Below are 20,461 nucleotides of genomic sequence, written 5' to 3'. Positions count from 1 at the left end.
CATGAGGCTGGGGGTGGGGGCATTCCTATTCAAACCACCACTAGGGATATACCAGAACATGCTTATTTCTTACTTGAAGGCAGGTAACTTTTAGAGCATTCAACTCCAGGAAGTGGCTTTTCTTGTTCAGGGCGACTACATTTCCATAATGTTTACTCAGTGTTCCACCCCCAACACCTCTGCCCCAACCAAGAAGACAGTCAACAAAAAATGCACACTTAATCCTGACCTCTGGAAAATGAATCAAGACCCCCCTCCTTTAACCCCACCTCCAATGATGCAGGTATGGAAGCCATTACCCTCCCTGATCTGTATGGGCTTCTAATTTCTGGTGGCTACTTCCACAACTTATATGGGTTTAAACTGTTGACAAATGAGCCTATAAAATGTTTTCCCAACCACTTCATGAAAACAAATAAAATCCAACAACTCTTACAGATATTTGGAAAAGAACCAATTTCCCCAAAGCTGCAGACCTCCAACCTACCTGACCATCCATTTGCCAGCACTGCATGTAAACACTGTAATTCTCTGGCCAAGTTCTACTTTTATTGCAACTATAATTCTAATTGACCTGTATTTATAACGACAAATCAGCCCTTTCCCTTTGGCTTTTGAAGGTAGCGTTTATTACATTCCTGGAAGCAGCAGTTAGTGACGGAGGGATGGTATGATACGGTACACTGACAGGCTGCTCTTGCTTTGCTGTCTCTAAGATGCCCAGATGTTCACAAGGCCACATTTCCCACCCAGTGCAGTTCCGCCTGCAGTTAGCTGTGGAGTGGCCCCTGCTCTCCTGATGCTAATTAATCTCCTGCATTGTCAAACATGTCACACGGACTGTGAATCTCGGATGGCCCGCAGCATCGCTCCCAGCAGACAGCTGCACAGCCGCCCACCCCCCCCCCCCCCCATACAGCGGGGTTTATAAATCATCTTTAAAATAATCCAAGAGCCCGAGTGAGCCTTTAATATAGATAAAAAGAAAAGGGAAATTTGTCAAAAAACAAATTGGTTGTCATTCAAGCAGACACCTCTTTAGCAGGTCCCCCTCCCCAAGATAATTTCTTTTCACAAATAGCCAGACTCTCTCTGTCCATCTAAACAGTGTGGAATTCCTCAAGAATGTTCATCTGCACAGCTAACGCTTTCACACACCCCCACTTTGCCTTTCCCAGGATAGTATAATCCCCTGCACCTGCAAAAGCTCCGCAGACTGCTGACTGCCAAGAGTCCACCATGTGACCCCGTCGCCACGACCAGAGCGCCTGCGTGCAAAGAGAAAAAAAAAATACAAGTTATTCCATCTTTGAGTTTAGCAGAACCTGCTGTGGGCTTAGCTTGTGATGGGAACTTAAGTTAGAAGCTATTTTGGTAGAATTCTTCAATGATGACATAAGTGATTTTCCCAAGGACTTAACTGCATTCTAAAATTAGTCAAAGAAGTAAGGGTGACAGCCACATTATAACTCTCAAAGGAAGCATTTTCAAGGAAGACTTTATACAAATTAAAGAAAATAAATTTATGAGAATGAAATATTGTGTATTTCCTATATAACACTAAGCATAATTATTCCAGAACAGTGTATGCCAAATTCCTTGGTTCTTTTAAAAATCCGTATCCATACCTCACCTTTGAGAGATGCTACCTGCTACCTGAGTGGTACTTTAATGGAGGGGGCATGCTTTGAGACAAGGTCATCCAACTCCAGTCTCCTCAGTGCTAGGACTACAGGTATGTACCACCATATCTGGCATTAATTTAAATTTGGTGAAAACGTGTTTGTGCTGTTCACATAATAAGCTGGGGATCATACAAACACCCACAGCAAGTGTAAGTTGGGGGAACGTGGCAGACACAGTCCTTTGCTTACTGTCTGGTAGAAGATACCATTGCATCTGCACAATGCTTAGCCTGGTCTCTCATCTTTTGAGGTCTGTGGTCTTCTCAACAACCCTAGGAGTTGCAGCCTATTCTAACAAGGCTTCTGAGGCTTTGTACAATAATCATTTCCTTGGCTTTACTGGGGTAGCATCTAATAAACTACATGTATTTAAAATGTACAATTTGATAAGTCTGGGTGGAGACACACACACACACACACACACACACACACACACACACACACACACACTATCACTGCTACAACTGAGACCACAGACTTACTTATGAGTCCAAAGTTCTGCATCCCTTTGGGACTTCTCTTCTGAGCCCCACCTCTACACAACCTGGTACTCCTGTCACTACTGACTAGTTTGCCTATTCTAGGATTTTATACAAATTTAATTTTATTAATTTTCTTTTATATGCCTTACCTCATAACTATTCTGTTGTTTCAACCACATTACAGCTATCAAAACTTCATTCCCTTCTTGTTGGTGAGCAATAATTCAGCATACAAGTGTATGATCATTTGTTTTTCTAGTTTGGGGATGTTACTGATAAACCCACATGAACATTTGCAAACAGACCTTTATATGGAAAATGTCTTCCCTTCTGCTTAGGAAATAACTAGTAACTTAGAAGGAAGTTGCTCGGTCAGAGATAGGGGGGATGTTTAACTCTGTAAAGCTGCCAAGCTGTTTTCCAAAAGTGGCTGCACATTTTACATGCCCACCAGTCCTGATCTTTCCACGTCCTTCCCAAGCTTGGCTGCCAGAATTTCTAAGTGTTCACATCCATGTGAGTGTGCAGTACTGTTTCATTATATTCTTGCTTTGTTTGCCTTTAGATTTCGAATTCTGTATATAATATGTGTGTGTGTCCTGGAGGGGATGGTATGGGCACATGAGTACAGGTGCCCACATAGGTCAAATGACATCAGATGCCCTGGAGCTGGAGTTTACAGGTAGTTGTGAGCCACTCGACATGGGTGCCAGGAACCAAGTCTAGGTCCTCTCCAACAACAGTACATACTCTCAACTACCGTGTCATCTCTCTGGTTCCTTTACCATGGTTTTAATGATGGTGATCTTCTCTTTACATTCATATTTGCCATCTATGAATTTTCAAATATTTGTGTATTTCATTGGCTTGTCTACTATCTAAATTAAAGATGTGTCAAAGATCTCAATATATTATGAATACAAGTCATTTGCAGATACTTTTCCCTAATCTGTGATTTATCGTTCCATTCTCTGGACAGTGCATTTCAAATGAACATTACATTTTGATTAAGTTCAAGTTATTTTTAAGATAATCATAGTATTTATATTATAGATGGAGGATATTTACTTGATTTTGCTTGAGACAGGATCTCACTCTGCAGTTCAAGCTGACCTGAACTCACCACAAAGACCAGGTCTTGAACCTGCTATAATCTTCTTGGCACTGCCTGCTCAACACTGAGATCACTGGCATTTACCTTGGAGCCTGGATTTTGCCTGTTTCAATGGTGCAAAGAATTTTTCTACCAAATGTTCAGAAAGAATTTTAAAGATTTTACATCTTTACCTTTGAGTTAATTTGTTAAGGTACAGAGGTGGGGCTGGTACTCTTTCACCCTGTTTCAGTGATGGAGAAGCACCCACTGGATCTAGTACTTGAAAAACACAGTTCTTTCTTCAGTGAAATCCCTTATCCAAAAATCAACTGGCTAGTTGGTCCTCATCTACAGATGCTAATTCTGTAGACTATCACAGGTTTTAATGAAATCTGGAATTCAGTAGTTTCAGTTTCCCAAACTGGTTCTTTTTTTAAGTTGTTCTGACTTTTCCAAGGCTCTTCACATTTTCATGTGATTTTTTACATCAGAGGACCAATTTCCACAGCACACCCTGCTGAGCGCTCCTCCAGACTGCATGAGCCCATGGGTTGCTTGGGGGTAGAATGGACACATTAACAACACTGACTTTTGTCTCACTTTTGCATCATAAGCATTTACTTTTCTATCGTTGTGAAGAGACACTGGGGCAATAGCTTAGAGCTTACAGCTGACTCACAAGCCCGACTAAATGGGAATGGCCTTTTTGAAACCTCAAAGCCTACCCCTAGTGACACACCTCCTCCAACAAGGTCATACCTCCTAAACCTTCCCAAACAGTTCCAACTGGGGATGAAGTATTCAAATACACAAGCCTACGAGGGCTAAGTCACCATAATAAGCACCTCCCCCCTCACTCAGGCTTCCTACAATGTCTCCACACCCTGGGCTAGAGCTTCATAGGCTTTGGCCGTGGTTCTATCAGGTTTATTTTTAAATACTCCACATGTCATGGAGCTATGTGAAGGGTAAATATGAACCTGTAAATTTAATAGAAACTGATTATCAATAAAATGATTTTATCTAATTTGTGTTCTGCAACATTGGCCACCCCGTGGTTCAGCCTGGCTCCTGTGTAGACACCATCAACTTTCCTCACAACTAAAGTCAGGCCTACATCCTTTCTATTCAGAACATCTTATTTCACCTGAAATAATGGCCACACATGTGACCAAAAGAGCTCCTGAATAACTTATTTTAAATGTTTAGAATAGTATAATGATACAGAAGTAGTGTTGCTCTGGGGAAATACCCAAACAGAGCACATGTGAAATAAGAACAGTTGACTCAGCATCCATCTCCCATTATGGGTATTTATTTTCCTACTGACAACTCCCTCTGGAAGGGCTACAGATTGCTAAAGTTTTGATGATGCCATAAAAATAAATCAAGATTCGCATGGTCCTACTGACCTTGTCAAGTTTTGGCTTTTAACACAGAATAACAAATAAGATACATGCTACTGTGTGAGGTCTCATTTCTTCCCAGCCCTATGAGGAAGAGTAATTCTGAAAGAATATTTACTAAATATTACTAAATATTACTAAATCTATAGGCTTTTAACCCAGCTTATGAAGAAGACAAATAAGTTTTAAGAAACTTTGGTACAAGTCTGTTTCTAAAGTCTGTAGCTCTACAGAAGAGAAGTTGGTAGATTACAGGCCTGCCTGGCTGCCTGGCTGCCTGGCTGCCTGCCCTGCTCATGCTAAGCATGGATTCTATTATGGAGTTATACTCCAGCCCTTAATGCCATCACTCACTTAACACACTGACTGGACAAATGTAGACACGATCCATGTTTCTGAGTAAGGAGAGGTCATTGTCTATTCTTAATCTTCTGACATCTACTAAAGAGGACATTATTCCACACACTTAAACCACTGCTCACAAATTTGATTTACAGCAACAGTAAAGAATAAACAAGGGATGAAGGACATCACAGAAGATGTCAAAGACACTATGTAATTCATGAATGCAACAAATGTTCAGGGATTGCCTACCAGGTGTTTCTTGCAAGCTCAAGGGAAAAACATCTCAGATAATTCATGAGGGAGTGAGGGATATATGCATGTGTGTATGTATGTATGTATGTATGTATGTATGTATGTACATATGTATGTATGTATGCACACACACACATATATATGTATATATGAAGAGGGTTATTAAATGGGGGTGGGGCTAGTAGAGGAGAAGCTTCACAAAGGAGCCTTCTGTGTTCTAGGAAGAAAGGGGATTTGGTTACCAAGGGAAGGAAACAATCAAAACAGACTCCAATGTCTGAAGACTGCTTAAATATAGAATTCCCATAGATAAACTTTCCATTTCACCTGGCCAGAATTAGCCTAAGAAGATATTTAAAGAATCACTTTATGAATACTAATGAATACTAATAAATATTTTAGGAAAAACAGACTCAAGTCCACAGAAAAATTAAAACAACGTCAAGGGCCAACGTCAGTAGCAAACTCAGGACACAATGTAAATAATGACTGACGGCAACAGGCACAACTGATTCCTCCAGCCACTAACACTTCTCACAGTAGGACCCTCGCCACAGTCCTGAAGTGCTTGCAACTGTTAGCATTCTATCATCCTTTAGACAAGGAAACTGAGGCTTGAAGAGCTTAAATTACTAGTGAGCCTAGCAATGGAACAGGATCTGAATGGGACCATATGGTGTGTCCTATACAACAACTGGATACAGACCTACAGATTGCCATTGTCTTCAAAACAGATGTATATAGAACAGGGACCACAGTTGCCACTGCAATGATACCGTAATACCCATGTGAGGTGGCTTATTCCTTTAATCCCAGCACTTAGAAGACTGTTATGAGTTTAAGGACAACCTGGAATTAGATGACTCTCACTCAAAAGAACAAAAACAAAACAAAAAAAACCCACACAACAAAACAAAAAAAAAAGCACAAAACAAAACAGTTTGGCTGTCTGGTTAAGTAAATAAATAAAGAACCCATACTATGCCATATTCAAAGCAATTTGCTTCATTGAGTTTGAGTTTTTTTAAATGAGTAACTGAATATGAAATCTTGGGAAAATAATATTGAAACTGACCAATCTAAACAGATGGAGCTATTTACAAATGCTACACTTTGGAGTTAAAAGTAAGTACAATTAAGAACTGTGCTCATAAGTATTATATATAAATTAGAAACATATTTGAAATTTTATCTTAGCCCATGTATTTGCAAGGACAAGAGGATGGAATGCTCACTGGAAAAACTAGGGCAAGTCACCCAGAGAGACTAAATATTGGTTATATTTACACACATTCAGACCACACAGGACACAGAACAAAAATAAATACAGCACCAGCAATGGATCACATGATTCCTACTGATACTGTTGGATAGCTCACTACGTAACTGATGCATCCCAAGTGAGACATTAAAGATGATTACCAGATCATCTTATTTAATTTTGGAAAGCCTGTATAACCACAACAACAGGTGGGGTACAGAAGCTACGAGTGCTGAACAAGTTGCCCATGGTCACACAGCTGACCCAGATGGTTGGTCCTGCTCCGCACAAAGCCATGTCTTGTAACAGACAGGATGATCTGTGTGTTTCTCCAGGTTGGTCTCTACCTCAGCACAACCTCCAGTGGAGGTACAGTACAACATGCAAGCTGTAGAGAAAAACGGTTTCATTCCAAGAACATCTGTCTAATTACTGGAGCTTTGTAACAGCTTTTTCTGTTGTTTTGTTTTCTTGCCTGAAGGACCTTTCTGAACACACACTCACAATTTAATAAGCTTCTGTAACAGTCTCAACCTGAGTAAGTATTTCCGCTGCCACATGCACGTAACTGTCACTCCCATCAAGGCAGAAGAATGATGGTGAGGGAGGGACAGAAAGGGGCGTGAGGAAATGACGCTGCAGTCTCAACTTTCACGTTAAGAATTTAAAAACACAGAGGGTCACGTATTCCCAGAGAGTTGAATCCTCATCTCAACTCCATGTCGTTTCTTTTTTTTCTTTAAATAAAAATGAAATTTTATGATGACTTCAGTTTTCCTTAGGTAAACCTTTCTTAAAATAGAGTGATAGGGAGGAAACATTTCTAATAGGCTATGCAAACAAATCTATTCTAAAATACTTTTAGTTTACAGAGAAGTTACAGAAACAGCACAGTTCCTACGTACTCTCCGCCAGCATCCATACTTCAAGGATCAAAACTGACAATAGAAAGCCTACTAAGCTACAGGTATATAATGGGATTTTACAAGAATTGCTACTGTCTAAAAAGTATGCAACTTACAACATTTGCCTACCTCTTTTCCACTAGTGGTAACTCAGTGGCATTGCTATAGAAATGACTGAATTGCTTTCATCCCCCAAGTGATTCTTCACTGTTTTGTTTTTGTTTTTTTTTTTTAGATAAAGTTTTACTTTATAACTTTGATTGTCTAGAGCTCCATATCTAGACCAGGCTGGTCTTGAACTAAAGGTGTGCACCACCACCTTATTTCAGTCACTGTTGAAGGCCTATCTGAGGAAGAATAGTATGAGAAACTGGCTCCCCACCCCCATCCCAGCATGGCAGACCCCCGTAGCACTATTCACAAAGGGGTACAAATAGGCAGCATCAGGAATGGCTTGGAGGCCTAGTGTGGGCAGCTATCTTCCACTAAAGCATGCCATGAAGAGCTTGTGTTTTTACTTCAACAGACATACCCAGATGAACTCTAGCTGATGAAGACAAACTGAAAAGAAGTGATTCAGCTCCAACCTGGAAAAAATTCACATGGGACCTGTTCAACTGTCTATTCAAAAGGACTCATATGGCTTCCAATCGTGTAAGATTATAGAATTTTACAATGTGTTTTCCGTGCTACATGATAGGTTATTTCAAAGTCATCCACTCAATTCCAAACTAATTGTGACTAAGACAACATGAAGGTTTTCAAATCTATAAAGCACTTGGGATCAGTTCTGGGAGACTCACAGTTGTGAATACACTTGCTACACAGCAGATCAGAGCATGCCCGCTTCCTGGAAATGCTCCCTTACCAAAGCTGACCAAACTACTGTGTGGCCTTGCACAAGCATTCCTAAAGCTGTTCAGAGAACTACCTATGACTCCTGTTCAGTCAGATGAGTCATCCTTGAAGTGCTCATACACTGTGTGTAAGGCGGAGGTTTCAAAATCTGCTTTGGAAACCAAAAAGAAAACACAACAGGAGACAGCAGTATCACCAGGTGACTGAAGGCTAACAGGGACAGCTCAGTCACAGTTTGCATAATGAGAACTGGACTCACCCAGATGCTAATTAGGAATCATTCGGAGTACACTGGCTGACTTCGGCTGCAGTTGTGGCTGGACAAGGTTATGGGGGGATGTACAAGCAGCAGTCTCCTTCAGGCTGACCTACACTTTGGGTAGAACTGAATTTAGGCTGACTGAGGCTGTCAAATATGTCTTTCCAGCTAGTGAAGAAGGTTAAAAATAAGAATTTCTAGGAGCCATGAACAAAAAAGGTGCTGTTCTAGGGAAAATATAGAAGGGGCTATGGTACCACACTTGCTTCATAAGACCAGGGACTACTGTTCATGCAGTCATATTTTTGGATTATGTAGACAGGTCTTTGGGGGGGAGATATTTATTCTAATTGGGAAGTTCTCAGTTTTCTGTATCTGTCATCTGATTTTGTATTAGTTTTGTTTTTTGTTTTGTTTATTTTGGGCTTTTCTTTTTTTGGCAGAAGGGAGAAGTGTTCACTCAACCACACTTCAATTTCTGTCTGAGTAATAATTACAATAAAGCAAATCAATATTGAGGCTCACGATGCTTCAACCAATGGCACGACTGTTTTAATACTCCCACCTTCAGAAGAACACCTGCCTTTCTGTTTCAGGGTGGACCAATCTCTTAAAAAAAAAAACAACAACAAAACTAGGTCAGCTAGAAGAAAGAACTAGGAAAGGACATTTTTATGACAATCTGACATTTACATAACGGGTACCATATCAAATGCCACACTAACCTATGCACATACCCGACCATTATGTGACAATCAAAACTAAAGTTTCAGAAAAGATACCAAGTTAACAAGGGGAGGCTGAAAGGCAAACCCAGATCTCACAGAGCACCAGAAACACAGAAAGCAGTCACTTGTGAGCACCAGCCTCCAAAAGCTCTCAGTGCCCTGTGCAGCTGGACTGGAGCTGTGGGACACTCAAGGAGCACCATCTATAAAAAGGACTTCATCTCTGGGTGCCACAAGCCTAGCAGGCCCTCATTTTTAAGAAGCAGGCAAATACCTAATAAACACCTGAAGGCCGAGTACTTGATGATTTTACCTTGCGTAAAGAATGAGGGAACACATGAATTCGCCAACCATCAAAATTCCTAAGTCTTAGTTTGGCTGAGAACACTGTCAAACGGGAACAGAATGTAAGTCTCACATTATGAATTCTATGATATGGCATTCTGGTGAGCTTTCCAAGAGCGTGAACTTGATAAAATCAACTAGTGATGCCTGCCAAGATATAGCATACACATAGCACATTGCATATCTAAACCTGTGTGTAACCTCAATAAAACTCACTGGACTTTGCTGGCATCCGTACTTTGGTCTGCCATGGGTCCCATATCTTGGGTGAATCACATCTCCCAGGACCACTGTCAGACAACAGTTTCAGTCCCTGCCTTGAGCTCTCAACCATGACTTCTCAATGATGGACTATAAGCTGAAATAAACCCTTTCTTCTCCTATGTTGAATTGGTCAGTGTTCATCATAGCAACAGAGATGCAAGCAAGGACAGCATCTTTGACTCAGTAATCAGGAAATAGAACCACTCTGTTCTTACTTTAAGATTCCTTCCTCCATGCTGACACATATTTGAGGGCATGACATTGGCATGGTAATAATCACACATGTGCACTTTACTCTCATCCATACCGTCTCAACCTGCCTGTACTGCAAACTGTTCCAAGTCAGCAGGCCTATCCACAGGGATACCAATCTCTCGCATTCTCACAAAGCAGTGTCTAGGGAAACTGAAGACTGAGCATCTATGAATGATGTAATAGACATTTCAGTGGATGTGGTAGTATTAAATATTTAGCAATCAATACATCAGAACCAACAGCAAAAACTTATTTCCCTTTGACAGAAAACATAAGTCAACATAACAGCTTTAATACAGTACCGCTTCTCCATGATACTTATAAAATACAAGAGAAATTTCCAAGTAACTATTGTACACAATTACCTATAAGGGAAATGAGGATGTACTAGCTCCAATTTCTTATTTCAAGACTTTGATTCTATCCTAGCAAGCAGAGAATGATGTCACAGGCTTTTCCAAGTAAGACGATTTATTTTTGCTTGGCCTCAAACTTCATGTTTTCATTTCTTAGTTATTATTATATAATTCTGTGGCATCTTGTAGCAGATGTAAAACTATATAGATCCGGAAGTAATTAGCAGTTCTCCTTCCTGCACTGTGAACTGCTGTTTCCTGGTTTTTGTTATTGTTTTTAAGCTTGACCTTCCTATAGGACATTCAACGTATCTTTTAATAACATATTTACTCTTCTTCTAAATGCAGCAAGAGAAAACCCATATGTTTAGAAAAGAAAACATATTTTTATGGCCATGAATACAGTTCCAAAGGAACCTATAAATAAAGCAGCCAATACCACAGTTGTATATACAAGTCTGTGTGGCACTTGATCAAGAAAGAATGCTAACCTTCAATAATTAGCAAATACCTATCAACACCAGTGCAAAAGGCAGAACCATATAGAAAATAAACCTAAACAGGCAAACGACAGTATTCACTCATCTTCACAGCAGTATGCTGTAGGAAATGTGACACAAATGCATACAGAAGGTGGCGCTGGGGTGACCTTTACCTATAGCCACTGGTCCCGTAGAACTGACTTCAAGGAATTGCAGAGACAGTACGACTAACTCTTATTCACTGTGGGGCATATGAAAGGCAAAGTCACAGTAAAGACATACCACTCAAGCTCATGTGCAGAAGGGCATAAGGGCTAGAGTCAGACACAAGTTCAAATCTCAATGATACTCCTTAGTACTCCTGTGATTGGGAGTAAGGCTTGTTGGCTGGCATGCTCTCTCTGTCTCCCTTTGTCTCTCTCCCTTCTCTCTTCCCCAGCTACAAAGTAAGGACAAATGAACCTGTCACACTCGTGCTATTGCACAGTAGTTAAGTGCTATGCATATGTATAGTCACTAAATCTAAACCTCAGTGACTTGATGACAGAGGTCTCCTGCATACCTGGCTTTCCTACCTAAGCCTAATGAAAGGCTCAGCTCTGAGTTCAGCATGGTAGGAATAAGATGTTAATGTAATGTAAGCCTCCCATGGGAACCAGGGCCTGCCATGGCACCTGCTCGTCCCACAACTGATGTCTTTGATAAGTGTGTTTAGGGATGGCATGTGCCTAACTGAAGAAGCTCTTGAAATGCCAGCGAGGATACACAGGTGTTATGACTCCTGAGGCAGAGTAATGAAAGGTCCTACCTTGAAGAGGGTGGATGGGAAGTATCTCACTAGGGTGACACGTGGTCTATCTAGCAATGATGACTAGACACGAGACGGAGGAAAAGAGCTAGAATAAATGTAGCATAGGAGAATTTTAAAATATATGAGTACATGACACCACAGATGTGTGGACATCTGTGGAAGCCAGAATGGGGCATCACACACACAATGCTCCTGCCTCAGCATCTTAAGGGTTAGAATTACAGTGTACACCACAATTTGGCCCAAGGCATGCATAAACCAAAAAGAAAAGATCCTTCTCTAAGGTTCCCAATGCAACAATCTATCCCTTCAATTGTTCTTCTCAAGATGAACTATCTGTTCTCATTGAAAAGGTATTTTTGAAGAAGCAATATATTATGGTGTTAGGCCTTGGGGACACAGGGTAGTGGCTCCCGATTGGCTTGAGCATTTCAGTGCTCTGTATGCTCTGTACCTCTGTTCTACTGCACTCATCTGCAGTCCTATAACTGAATAAGGTCTGGCCCAGGACAGGGGTCATGAAGATGCACCGGCTCTCTGCACCACACTGGCTGCCTGTGCCATCTGTCTGCCAGTGGAAGGGCCTTGGCCCTATCTTGATGGGGAAGTCCTGTGCATATGTCAATAAAGCACTGTTGGCCAATAGGGAAGCAAGATTAAGTGGGACTAGGAGTTGAGGAGGATTCTGGGAAAGAGACACTGACAGACATCATGTAGCCACCATAGAAGTAACAGGTCTGAACCTTTTCTTTGATAAGAGAAATACTTAGATTAACAATTATGGGATTAAATACTTAAGTCAGAGATAGCCAGTAAAAAAACAAGCAAATGGCCATCAGCTTCATAATTAATATAGCCTCCTGTGTGTTATTTGGGGACTGCAACTGTGGCAGAGCCCAAGCAGCTGGCGGGGGGGAAACCAAAGTGGCTGGGGGAGGAAAACTACACTATATGAATGCTCTCAGCTTGGTTCTGAGACATCTTCAATGCAACACAGCAATTACACAGCATCTGGAGACAGCATCAGGGAGGGGAAGGTGAGTCTGCACAGCCCAGAGCGACAGCTGACTACACTTTGAAGCCTGACTACACTTTGAAAGATGCAGCCCATCTGGATCCATGAAAGTACATTCTGGCAGTCAGGGGATTCTGGGAGAGGAAATAAAAGGGGAAGGGCTTGAGAAACCACTGTGAGGCATGGCATGAAGAGCTGTGAGGCCCAACAAACTCACATTTACAAAGTCCTAAGTTTTAAGGACACAGATGCCACTTCAAAAAGGTTGAGAGCTATGAAGACATCTGGCACATAAGCCTGGGAACCAGACTTCAGATTATCCATAACCCACATGGAAGCTTGGCAAGGAAGGTGGCCACTTATAATCCTAGCACATGGGAGACAGAGACAGGGATCTCGAGGCAAGCTGGCTAGTTAGATAGCCAGAATTAGCAAGTTCCAGGTTAATAAGCAACCTGCTTCAATATGTAAAGTGGAGAGTAACTGAGAAAAAAAGCCAATGTCAGCTTTGGGCCTCCATATGCAAGAACACACATGTGCATGTGTATTCAAATACATGCTGACCCACATACACGTAAGCACACATACACACACCCTGCACATTATATACCACATACATACTCCTACACCATACACATATTCACACACACCAAAAATATTCACACACCATACACACACACACACCACAAATACACACCACACACATCACATATGCACTCACACACTCCACATAGTCATAACACTTACACACAAACTACAAACACACACACTCACTCAGTCACACTCACATACTATGTAGGTAGATGGTAAGTTAGAGTTATTTGTTAGGACTTGGGCCAGACATAAGGTAGCAAAATGTATTACAGTCAACATTTACAGGCTTAAAAAGTCCGTTAATAAAGGTGTTGGAGAGATGACACAGCAGTTAAGAGCACTGACTACTTTTTCAGTGGTCCTGAGTTCAATTCCCACCAACCATATGGTGGCCCACAACCAACTACAATAGGATCTGATGTCCTCTTCTGGCATGTAGGTATATATGCAGAGTACTCATATATAAAATATAAATATTTTTTAAAGTCAGTCAATAAGACAGGGTAAATAATGTGACTGCAAAGAGAAACAGAATAGTCATGCTTTGTAATGGGTCTGGAGACTGGGTGGATAGAAGCAGCTATGGTTAACAGAAGTGGAGGACAGAAGTGGGAGTCACTTTAGAAGAAAGGTGGCCACTGTAACGTGGACAAAGAACATTGAGAATAGTGCTGTTTTACCCATCACCCCCAGATACTCATTGCTTACTACATATTATATGCTACTAGGGTCCTGGTTGAGAAAGTTTCCTATGTCACATCTCCACATGAACACAACAGAGAAATTCCCCCATATAACACAATCTCACTGCATGACTACAAAAGCAACTTAAGTGGATAAAACCATAAACACAAAAATAAGTGTTCCAAGGCTTCTGCTTCTACAAAGACCCTGTGATCTCACATATAGATGTAAAAAAAAAAACCAAAAAACAGAATATTTGAAAAGATGCACAACATCTTTAACCATTATTTAACTTTGAGAGAAATGCAAATCAAAACTATAATGAGACACTGATCTACAACTATTAGAATGGCTGTAACTAACATATAATAGCAAGGACACAGAACACGAATTGCTCACACATGCTTCTGAGAATGCAGAATGCACTGGAAAACACTCTTATGAATTCTTATACAATTAAGCATGTACCTTCCTTCTAGCCCAGGGTCACCACTCCTGCGCAGCTTTGGGGGGGAGGATATGTCCATACAAATACTACACACACAACACACAACACACACACACACACAAACACACACACACACACACGTTGTGAGATATTTGATTATACTGTATAAAGATATGTCACTGTGATTGGTTTAATAAAAAACTAAATAGCCAATAGCTAGGTAGGAGGTATAGCTGGGACTTCTGGACAGAGAGAGCTCTGGGAAGAAGAAAGGTGAGGTCACAAGTAGGAGGTAGAGGAAGGACATGAAGGAGGGAAGATGAAAGCCTGAGCCACACGACAGCATGCAGATGAAGAGAAATAGCAGGTATAAGAGCGAATGGGACAAGCCTAATTTATAGACTGAGCTTTCATAACTAAGTCTCTGTATCATTTTATGTGAGCCAGGGGCCCCCAAAAAATCTGTTTACACATGACACCCAATATCGGCCACATGTATCCACATAATGCCTGAGAAAGCTTTTAAAAAAATTGGAACACGAAGTCAAACATGGCTTCCTGGTGACCTTGGTGTCTCAGGTAGACAGAGACATTGTCACCAGCTTCTGCCTGTGGGCTAGAGCCATCTGCCTGTGCCATGCACCAGCACCATGCACTAAGCTAAGCCACGTGGTGGCTGACATGGAAGTTTAAGATTTGTCTCATGGTCAGAGAAAGGTGATTAGCAAAGGCAGATCCAGATGGAAGAAACCTCTAAACAGGTTATATGCGTAAAAAAAAATGTACATAGGCTTGAAAAAAGGAAATGGGGTTTAGTCATAAAAATAGTTTATAAGTAATAAGCTGAAGTCTTTAAAGACAGAATAAAATATAAAAAGAATAAGACACATAAAGATGAAAAGTGCACACAGGGAGTCTGTATCCTATATGGTGTCGTGTTGACTTTAAATCTTTGATTGCTGATGAGTAAATGAAAACTGCTAAGAGACATGGGATTGTAGGAGGAACCGCCAAATTAAATCAGCCTAGATACTTTACAAATGCCTTAACTTTAAAACAGAATTCAAAAGGTGTATTTCATTGGGGAAGAGGTTATGCTTTTGTTTCTACAGGAAATGAAAGGCTGTAGATTCATTCAAGGGTAAAGAGAATCAGGTTTGATCTGAGGAAATCTCCTGAAAATCTTGACTACAGACATAAAGAAATAAACCTAGAAAACTACATGACAGGTGGTATATCTGCTCAAACATAAAACAAAAAATCTTTGGCTGGCTGGTGTACAACACAGTCCATTTTTATGTTAATGTATATATGTATGTTACCTTTGGAAGCTTGCGTGTTTTCAGAACAAGGGAACCAGACACCAACAAAAACAGGTGAGCAAGGTGATCCAGCCTCTCAGAGTGCCTCTGTTGCAGTTTCTTCAGAGTTCTGCATCCCAGAACAGCTTCAAGGCTCCTGGATGAGATGGTCCAGCCTCACAGACTATTTTAGCTGGGACTACAGATACGCTTTGAGCTTTACCATTGCACACAAATTGGACAACAAATGTTATGGCTAGCTTTCTCAGGACTTGAATATTATCCTAATATTTTCAGGGTCTCTTAAAGATGTCATTGCTCCCAGACAGCAGGAAACAATCTAGAAAACACGATATCCACATTCCCAAAAGTTGGGGTGAATGGTTTTTGGTTGTTCTATGGGTTATAGATGTTTGTCATCATTTAGGGGATTGGTTACAAGTTATTACTGGTCATGGTCAGACAGAAAGCTAAATAAAGGATATTAGATTCAGGGATCTCTTTCTGAAGGGAAAAGGAAGATAAAGTATAGAAATGATGGGATAAAAGGGTGTATTGTTGAGTCTATATTTGAACAAACATTAATCTCAAATATTTTACATTGGTATGGATTTTTGTATATTGGTACAAATTTAAGGTTATTTTTATTATAGTGTATATATATTTCTATTCCTGTTTAAGGTATTATACCTATACAGTTCATTTACAAAATGTAAAGTTATAGTCCTTGAAAGCTATTTAGGATAAGAAAGAAATATAGGTTAATAGTCATCAATAACAATCAAACTTATAGTCATGTTACATATATTTTCAAGGTCATACAAAGATATATTTTAGATAGGTGATCTTCAAACATTTCAAAGACCTTCAGAATATGACATTTTAAATGTTTTAATAACATAAAGCTTTTCATGACAGTGAAATACATCTGCTCCTGGCAGTACCAATTAACTTCCAAAAAAGGGATGAAGGGCATCAAAAAAATCTCCATATGGAGTTTGCTTTCTTTGTGGTAAAAGCTAGTCACTTGGGCAAGAAACTTCCCTTGCCTCTACGGCTGACAGTACGCTACCCAAACTGGACAAACAAGACACAAAAGAAAGCAACTGCCAAACTTTGTGAAGACAGGGTAGGACAGTCCTTCAAAAATTACTGCTTCACATAAAAGTCTATCAGATAGTCTAGGCCCATAGGCCAAAGATGGATACCCTAACATTATAGAGGAACCTTGGGTGACTGTTCATGTAGCCAGCTGTTTCTGCTACTTCTCATAGTTTTAAAAGTTGAATGTTCTGCACTTCCTGTTTATTTAGGTAATAGTATATCCTTCTCGGGTCTTTGATGGTGTTGAAGACAACAAAGCCATACTTAGCGTTTCCCTTACTGATGACAGAAAGTAAATTAGGTACAAAACTTGAGACTCATCAAGTTTTCTCTGAAGTTGTCAAATACAAATGAACTGGACATTGTGAATGTAATTCTTACCTGATAATTGTTCTTATTATTTTTAGCTATATTGTGTTAGAGTTAAAACTTTTCCTTTTTATTTAGTCAAAAAGGGGGAAATGTTGTGAGATATTTGATTATACTGTACAAGGATATGTCAGTGTGATTGGTTTAATAAAAACCTAAACAGCCAGTAACTAGGCTGGAGATATAGCAAGGACTGTTGAACAGAGAGCACACTGGAAAGAAAGGCAGAGTTGCTAGCCAGACATAGAGGAAGCAGGACATGAAGGAGGAGATGTAAAAGTCACATGACAGCACATAGATTAGTAGACTGGGTTAAGTTATAAGACCTAGTTAGAAACAAGCCTAAGCTAAGGCTGAGCTTTCATATTTAATAAGTCTCTGTATATCACAACTAGGGTCTGGCAGTCCAAATAGCTTGCTACAGATGTTTTCAGAAGTTCAGTGAATAACAACTGAAACCTGGGAAAAGCTTAAATGTATATCACTATTGAATGGAGCCACACAGAGACAAAAAACAATCAGTACCTGTTCATGAAGCAATAGAAGACCCAACAGCATTGCAGAGAAGAGAGCAGGGCATGAAATATTGCATGGCACATTCTACCTGCTTATGTGACACTGAAAAGCAGTGACCACTGGGGACTTGGGGTAGAAATGGCACTCGTGATAAAGTGGCAAGAGTGAACTGAACTGAAACACTGTCAGAACTCATGTATCTTTGTTTTGTTTTGTTTGAGACAGGGTTTCTCTGTGTAGCTTTGGAGGCTGTCCTGGAACTCACTCTATAGACCAGGTTAGCCATGAACTCACAGAGATCCACCTGCCTCTGCCTCCCGAGTCTGGGTTTAAAGGCATTCGCCACCACCTTCTGGCCCTCAGATATGCTTTTAAGGGTACATTTGCTGTATGCATAGTATTCCTTGAGGAACTCAAAAATACAAAGCACTTCACACAGTTTTTAACTGGGCTGGAGAGATAACTCAAGCAGTCAGGAGCACTGGCTACTCTTTCAGAGGACTTGAGTTCAATTCCCAGCACCCATATGGATGCTCACAACCATTCGGAACTACAGTTCAGGGGGCCAATGCCCTCTTCTGAGCTCCAAAGGCAGCAGGCACACATGTAGTGCAGAGACACACATGAAGGCAACACAGAAAATTAAAACAAAAACTTCAAGCACAGTACTATTATCTGACTATCACAAAAATCCACATTGATTTCTTAACTAGTTAGAATTCTACAAATGCACTTAAAAGCTTGGAAAGAAATGAACCAACCCATGCTTCTTCCCTCTTTGAACCTCCGAACATTCCTCTATGGACTTTGAGAGCCAGGGACGTTAGAATGTGTAGCATCTGTGTGAATGCTGGTTATTGAGGCAGTTATATAGGGACTCTTGTTTGCTGGACAGCTGTTGGCTACATTGTTCTTTTGTCACATGCTAAAAATGGAAACTGGTATGCTAAGGGAATGTGACCTTCTTACTGGATAGCTGTTACATCACGCCTTGAAACACTGGCCAAGGAATCTGTTTTTTACCCTGTGCCAAGGAGGAAATGGTGAAACACACAATAAAAGACCCCCAAAACTCCAGTAAATAAGTGGTACTAGTTTTAAAAATCAGATCACATGTAAGAAATTTTGAATGTTCTAGCTTACTTTAAATAAAAAAATACGAGTGTGTATGTGTATGTATGTGTGTGCGTGCACACGAGTGCTCACGCGTGCATACATGGAAGGGGAAGACACAAATGCATGCGAAGGCATGAGATCGGAGGTCAGAAGACAATTTTTAGGAGTTGGTTCTCTTTCTACTATGTGGTTCATAGAGCTAGAACTTACCATGAGGCATGAAGATAAGTGCCTGTGCCTTCTGAGCAATTTTGCTGGCTCCAAGCCCCCAGTTTACTTTTTAAAAGGACAATGTTTTGAATTTGTTTATTATTCTCGGTATGCAATTGTAGTAAGATTTATTTAGGAGTCCAAACTAACTCTTAAGATTTTTTTTAAGAGGGTTTACTATAGGTATGCCATGCATAGGAACTGTATAAAATTATGGTGGCATCATCTTGGGTTTTGTTTGTTCCTTTAGGACAGGGATTGAGTTTAGGGATTTAAGCATGCTAGGCCAGTACTGGACTGCTGAGCTGTCCCAGTCCCAATTTGCACCTTGATTCTTTGCCATTTTCCTGCTTGGTTATTTATAAACCCTTCTCACTTGAACAACTACTTTTAATCTTTCTTGACTATTATCCTACTAAGAAACATGTCTTACTAGGTCTACATTACAAGTTAGTACAGCTCTCTATGTATATGTGCATAGTACAACACTGAAGTTGTACATGATGATGCTGACCTGTACCATGTAGTATTCTTTTTATTAAGTTCTTTACAATGCTGGCAAAGACCCACATAATTCACACCATTATCACTGCCCTAATGATGAAAAACAAATACAATGTCTATGCATGTTTAAGTAATTTAATCAACCAATCTCCCCCCCCCCCTGTGTGTGTGTGTGTGTGTGCGCGCGCGTGCACACATGAGCGCACATGTGTAAGCATGCACATACACCCCCAGCCTAGGTGTGGAGATCAGAGGACAACTTTGGTACTGATCCTTGCTTCCTACCCTGTTGAGGCACTTTCTTCACCATACTCCTTGCTGGCTGGCCCACAAGCTTCCAGCCTATCACTGCTGTCTCCCCTCAGAATAGGTGCACTGTGGTTATAGATACACACTACCATATCTGGCTTTCTATGTCGATTTTAAGGACTGAACTCCATGCTCACACACTCCCTTCAACTCAGTGCAGAAGGAAGGGCCGTCCAGGGGAAAGTGAAATAAGGTATTTCTGAACCTGTGGGCTTCAGTTCCGCCTGCAGCATGTGACAGCCCTCATATCTCAACAATGCATGAAATAGCTGACAAGTCACATGGGAAAATACTTTTGGCTGCTGGTAATTTGGAGTTTTTAAACTTCTACTTACTATTATCTTTTTCCATTGCATACCTATACTGTTGGCAATAGGAAAAAACTTCAAATGATGATTGAAAACTTACTTTCAAGGATTCCCACAAGGGAAACTGGACCAATGAGAAAGGAATCTGGAGAGAGAGAAAAATCATGCAAATTAGGTAAAACTGTATCAGTGG

The 20,461-nt window shown here is 40.5% G+C and overlaps 1 protein-coding gene across 7 annotated transcripts in view; it reads right to left on the bottom strand.

Annotated features, from left to right (window-relative positions):
• Slc25a26 (solute carrier family 25 member 26) overlaps positions 1-20,461 on the bottom strand; it is a 125,477-nt gene that overhangs the window by 9,598 nt on the left and 95,418 nt on the right. For 3 of the 7 annotated variants that reach the window (XM_040738172.1, XM_040738173.1, XM_040738175.1), the window contains 3 exons: positions 20,369-20,413; positions 15,854-15,862; positions 1,199-1,268 (listed from right to left, as the gene is read on the bottom strand). In XM_040738172.1, the coding sequence (XP_040594106.1) occupies positions 1,199-1,268; positions 15,854-15,862; positions 20,369-20,413 (124 nt within the window). The remainder of the gene's footprint in view (positions 1-1,198; positions 1,269-15,853; positions 15,863-20,368; positions 20,414-20,461) is intronic. The other 4 variants (XM_005071183.4, XM_040738174.1, XM_013114188.3 and 1 more) reach the window with 2 other exon arrangements.

The sequence above is a fragment of the Mesocricetus auratus genome, unplaced genomic scaffold, assembly GCF_017639785.1.
Source record: "Mesocricetus auratus isolate SY011 unplaced genomic scaffold, BCM_Maur_2.0 Super-Scaffold_100676, whole genome shotgun sequence".
Lineage (NCBI taxonomy): Eukaryota > Metazoa > Chordata > Mammalia > Rodentia > Cricetidae > Mesocricetus > Mesocricetus auratus.
This window is presented reverse-complemented; position numbering and strand designations above follow the sequence as displayed.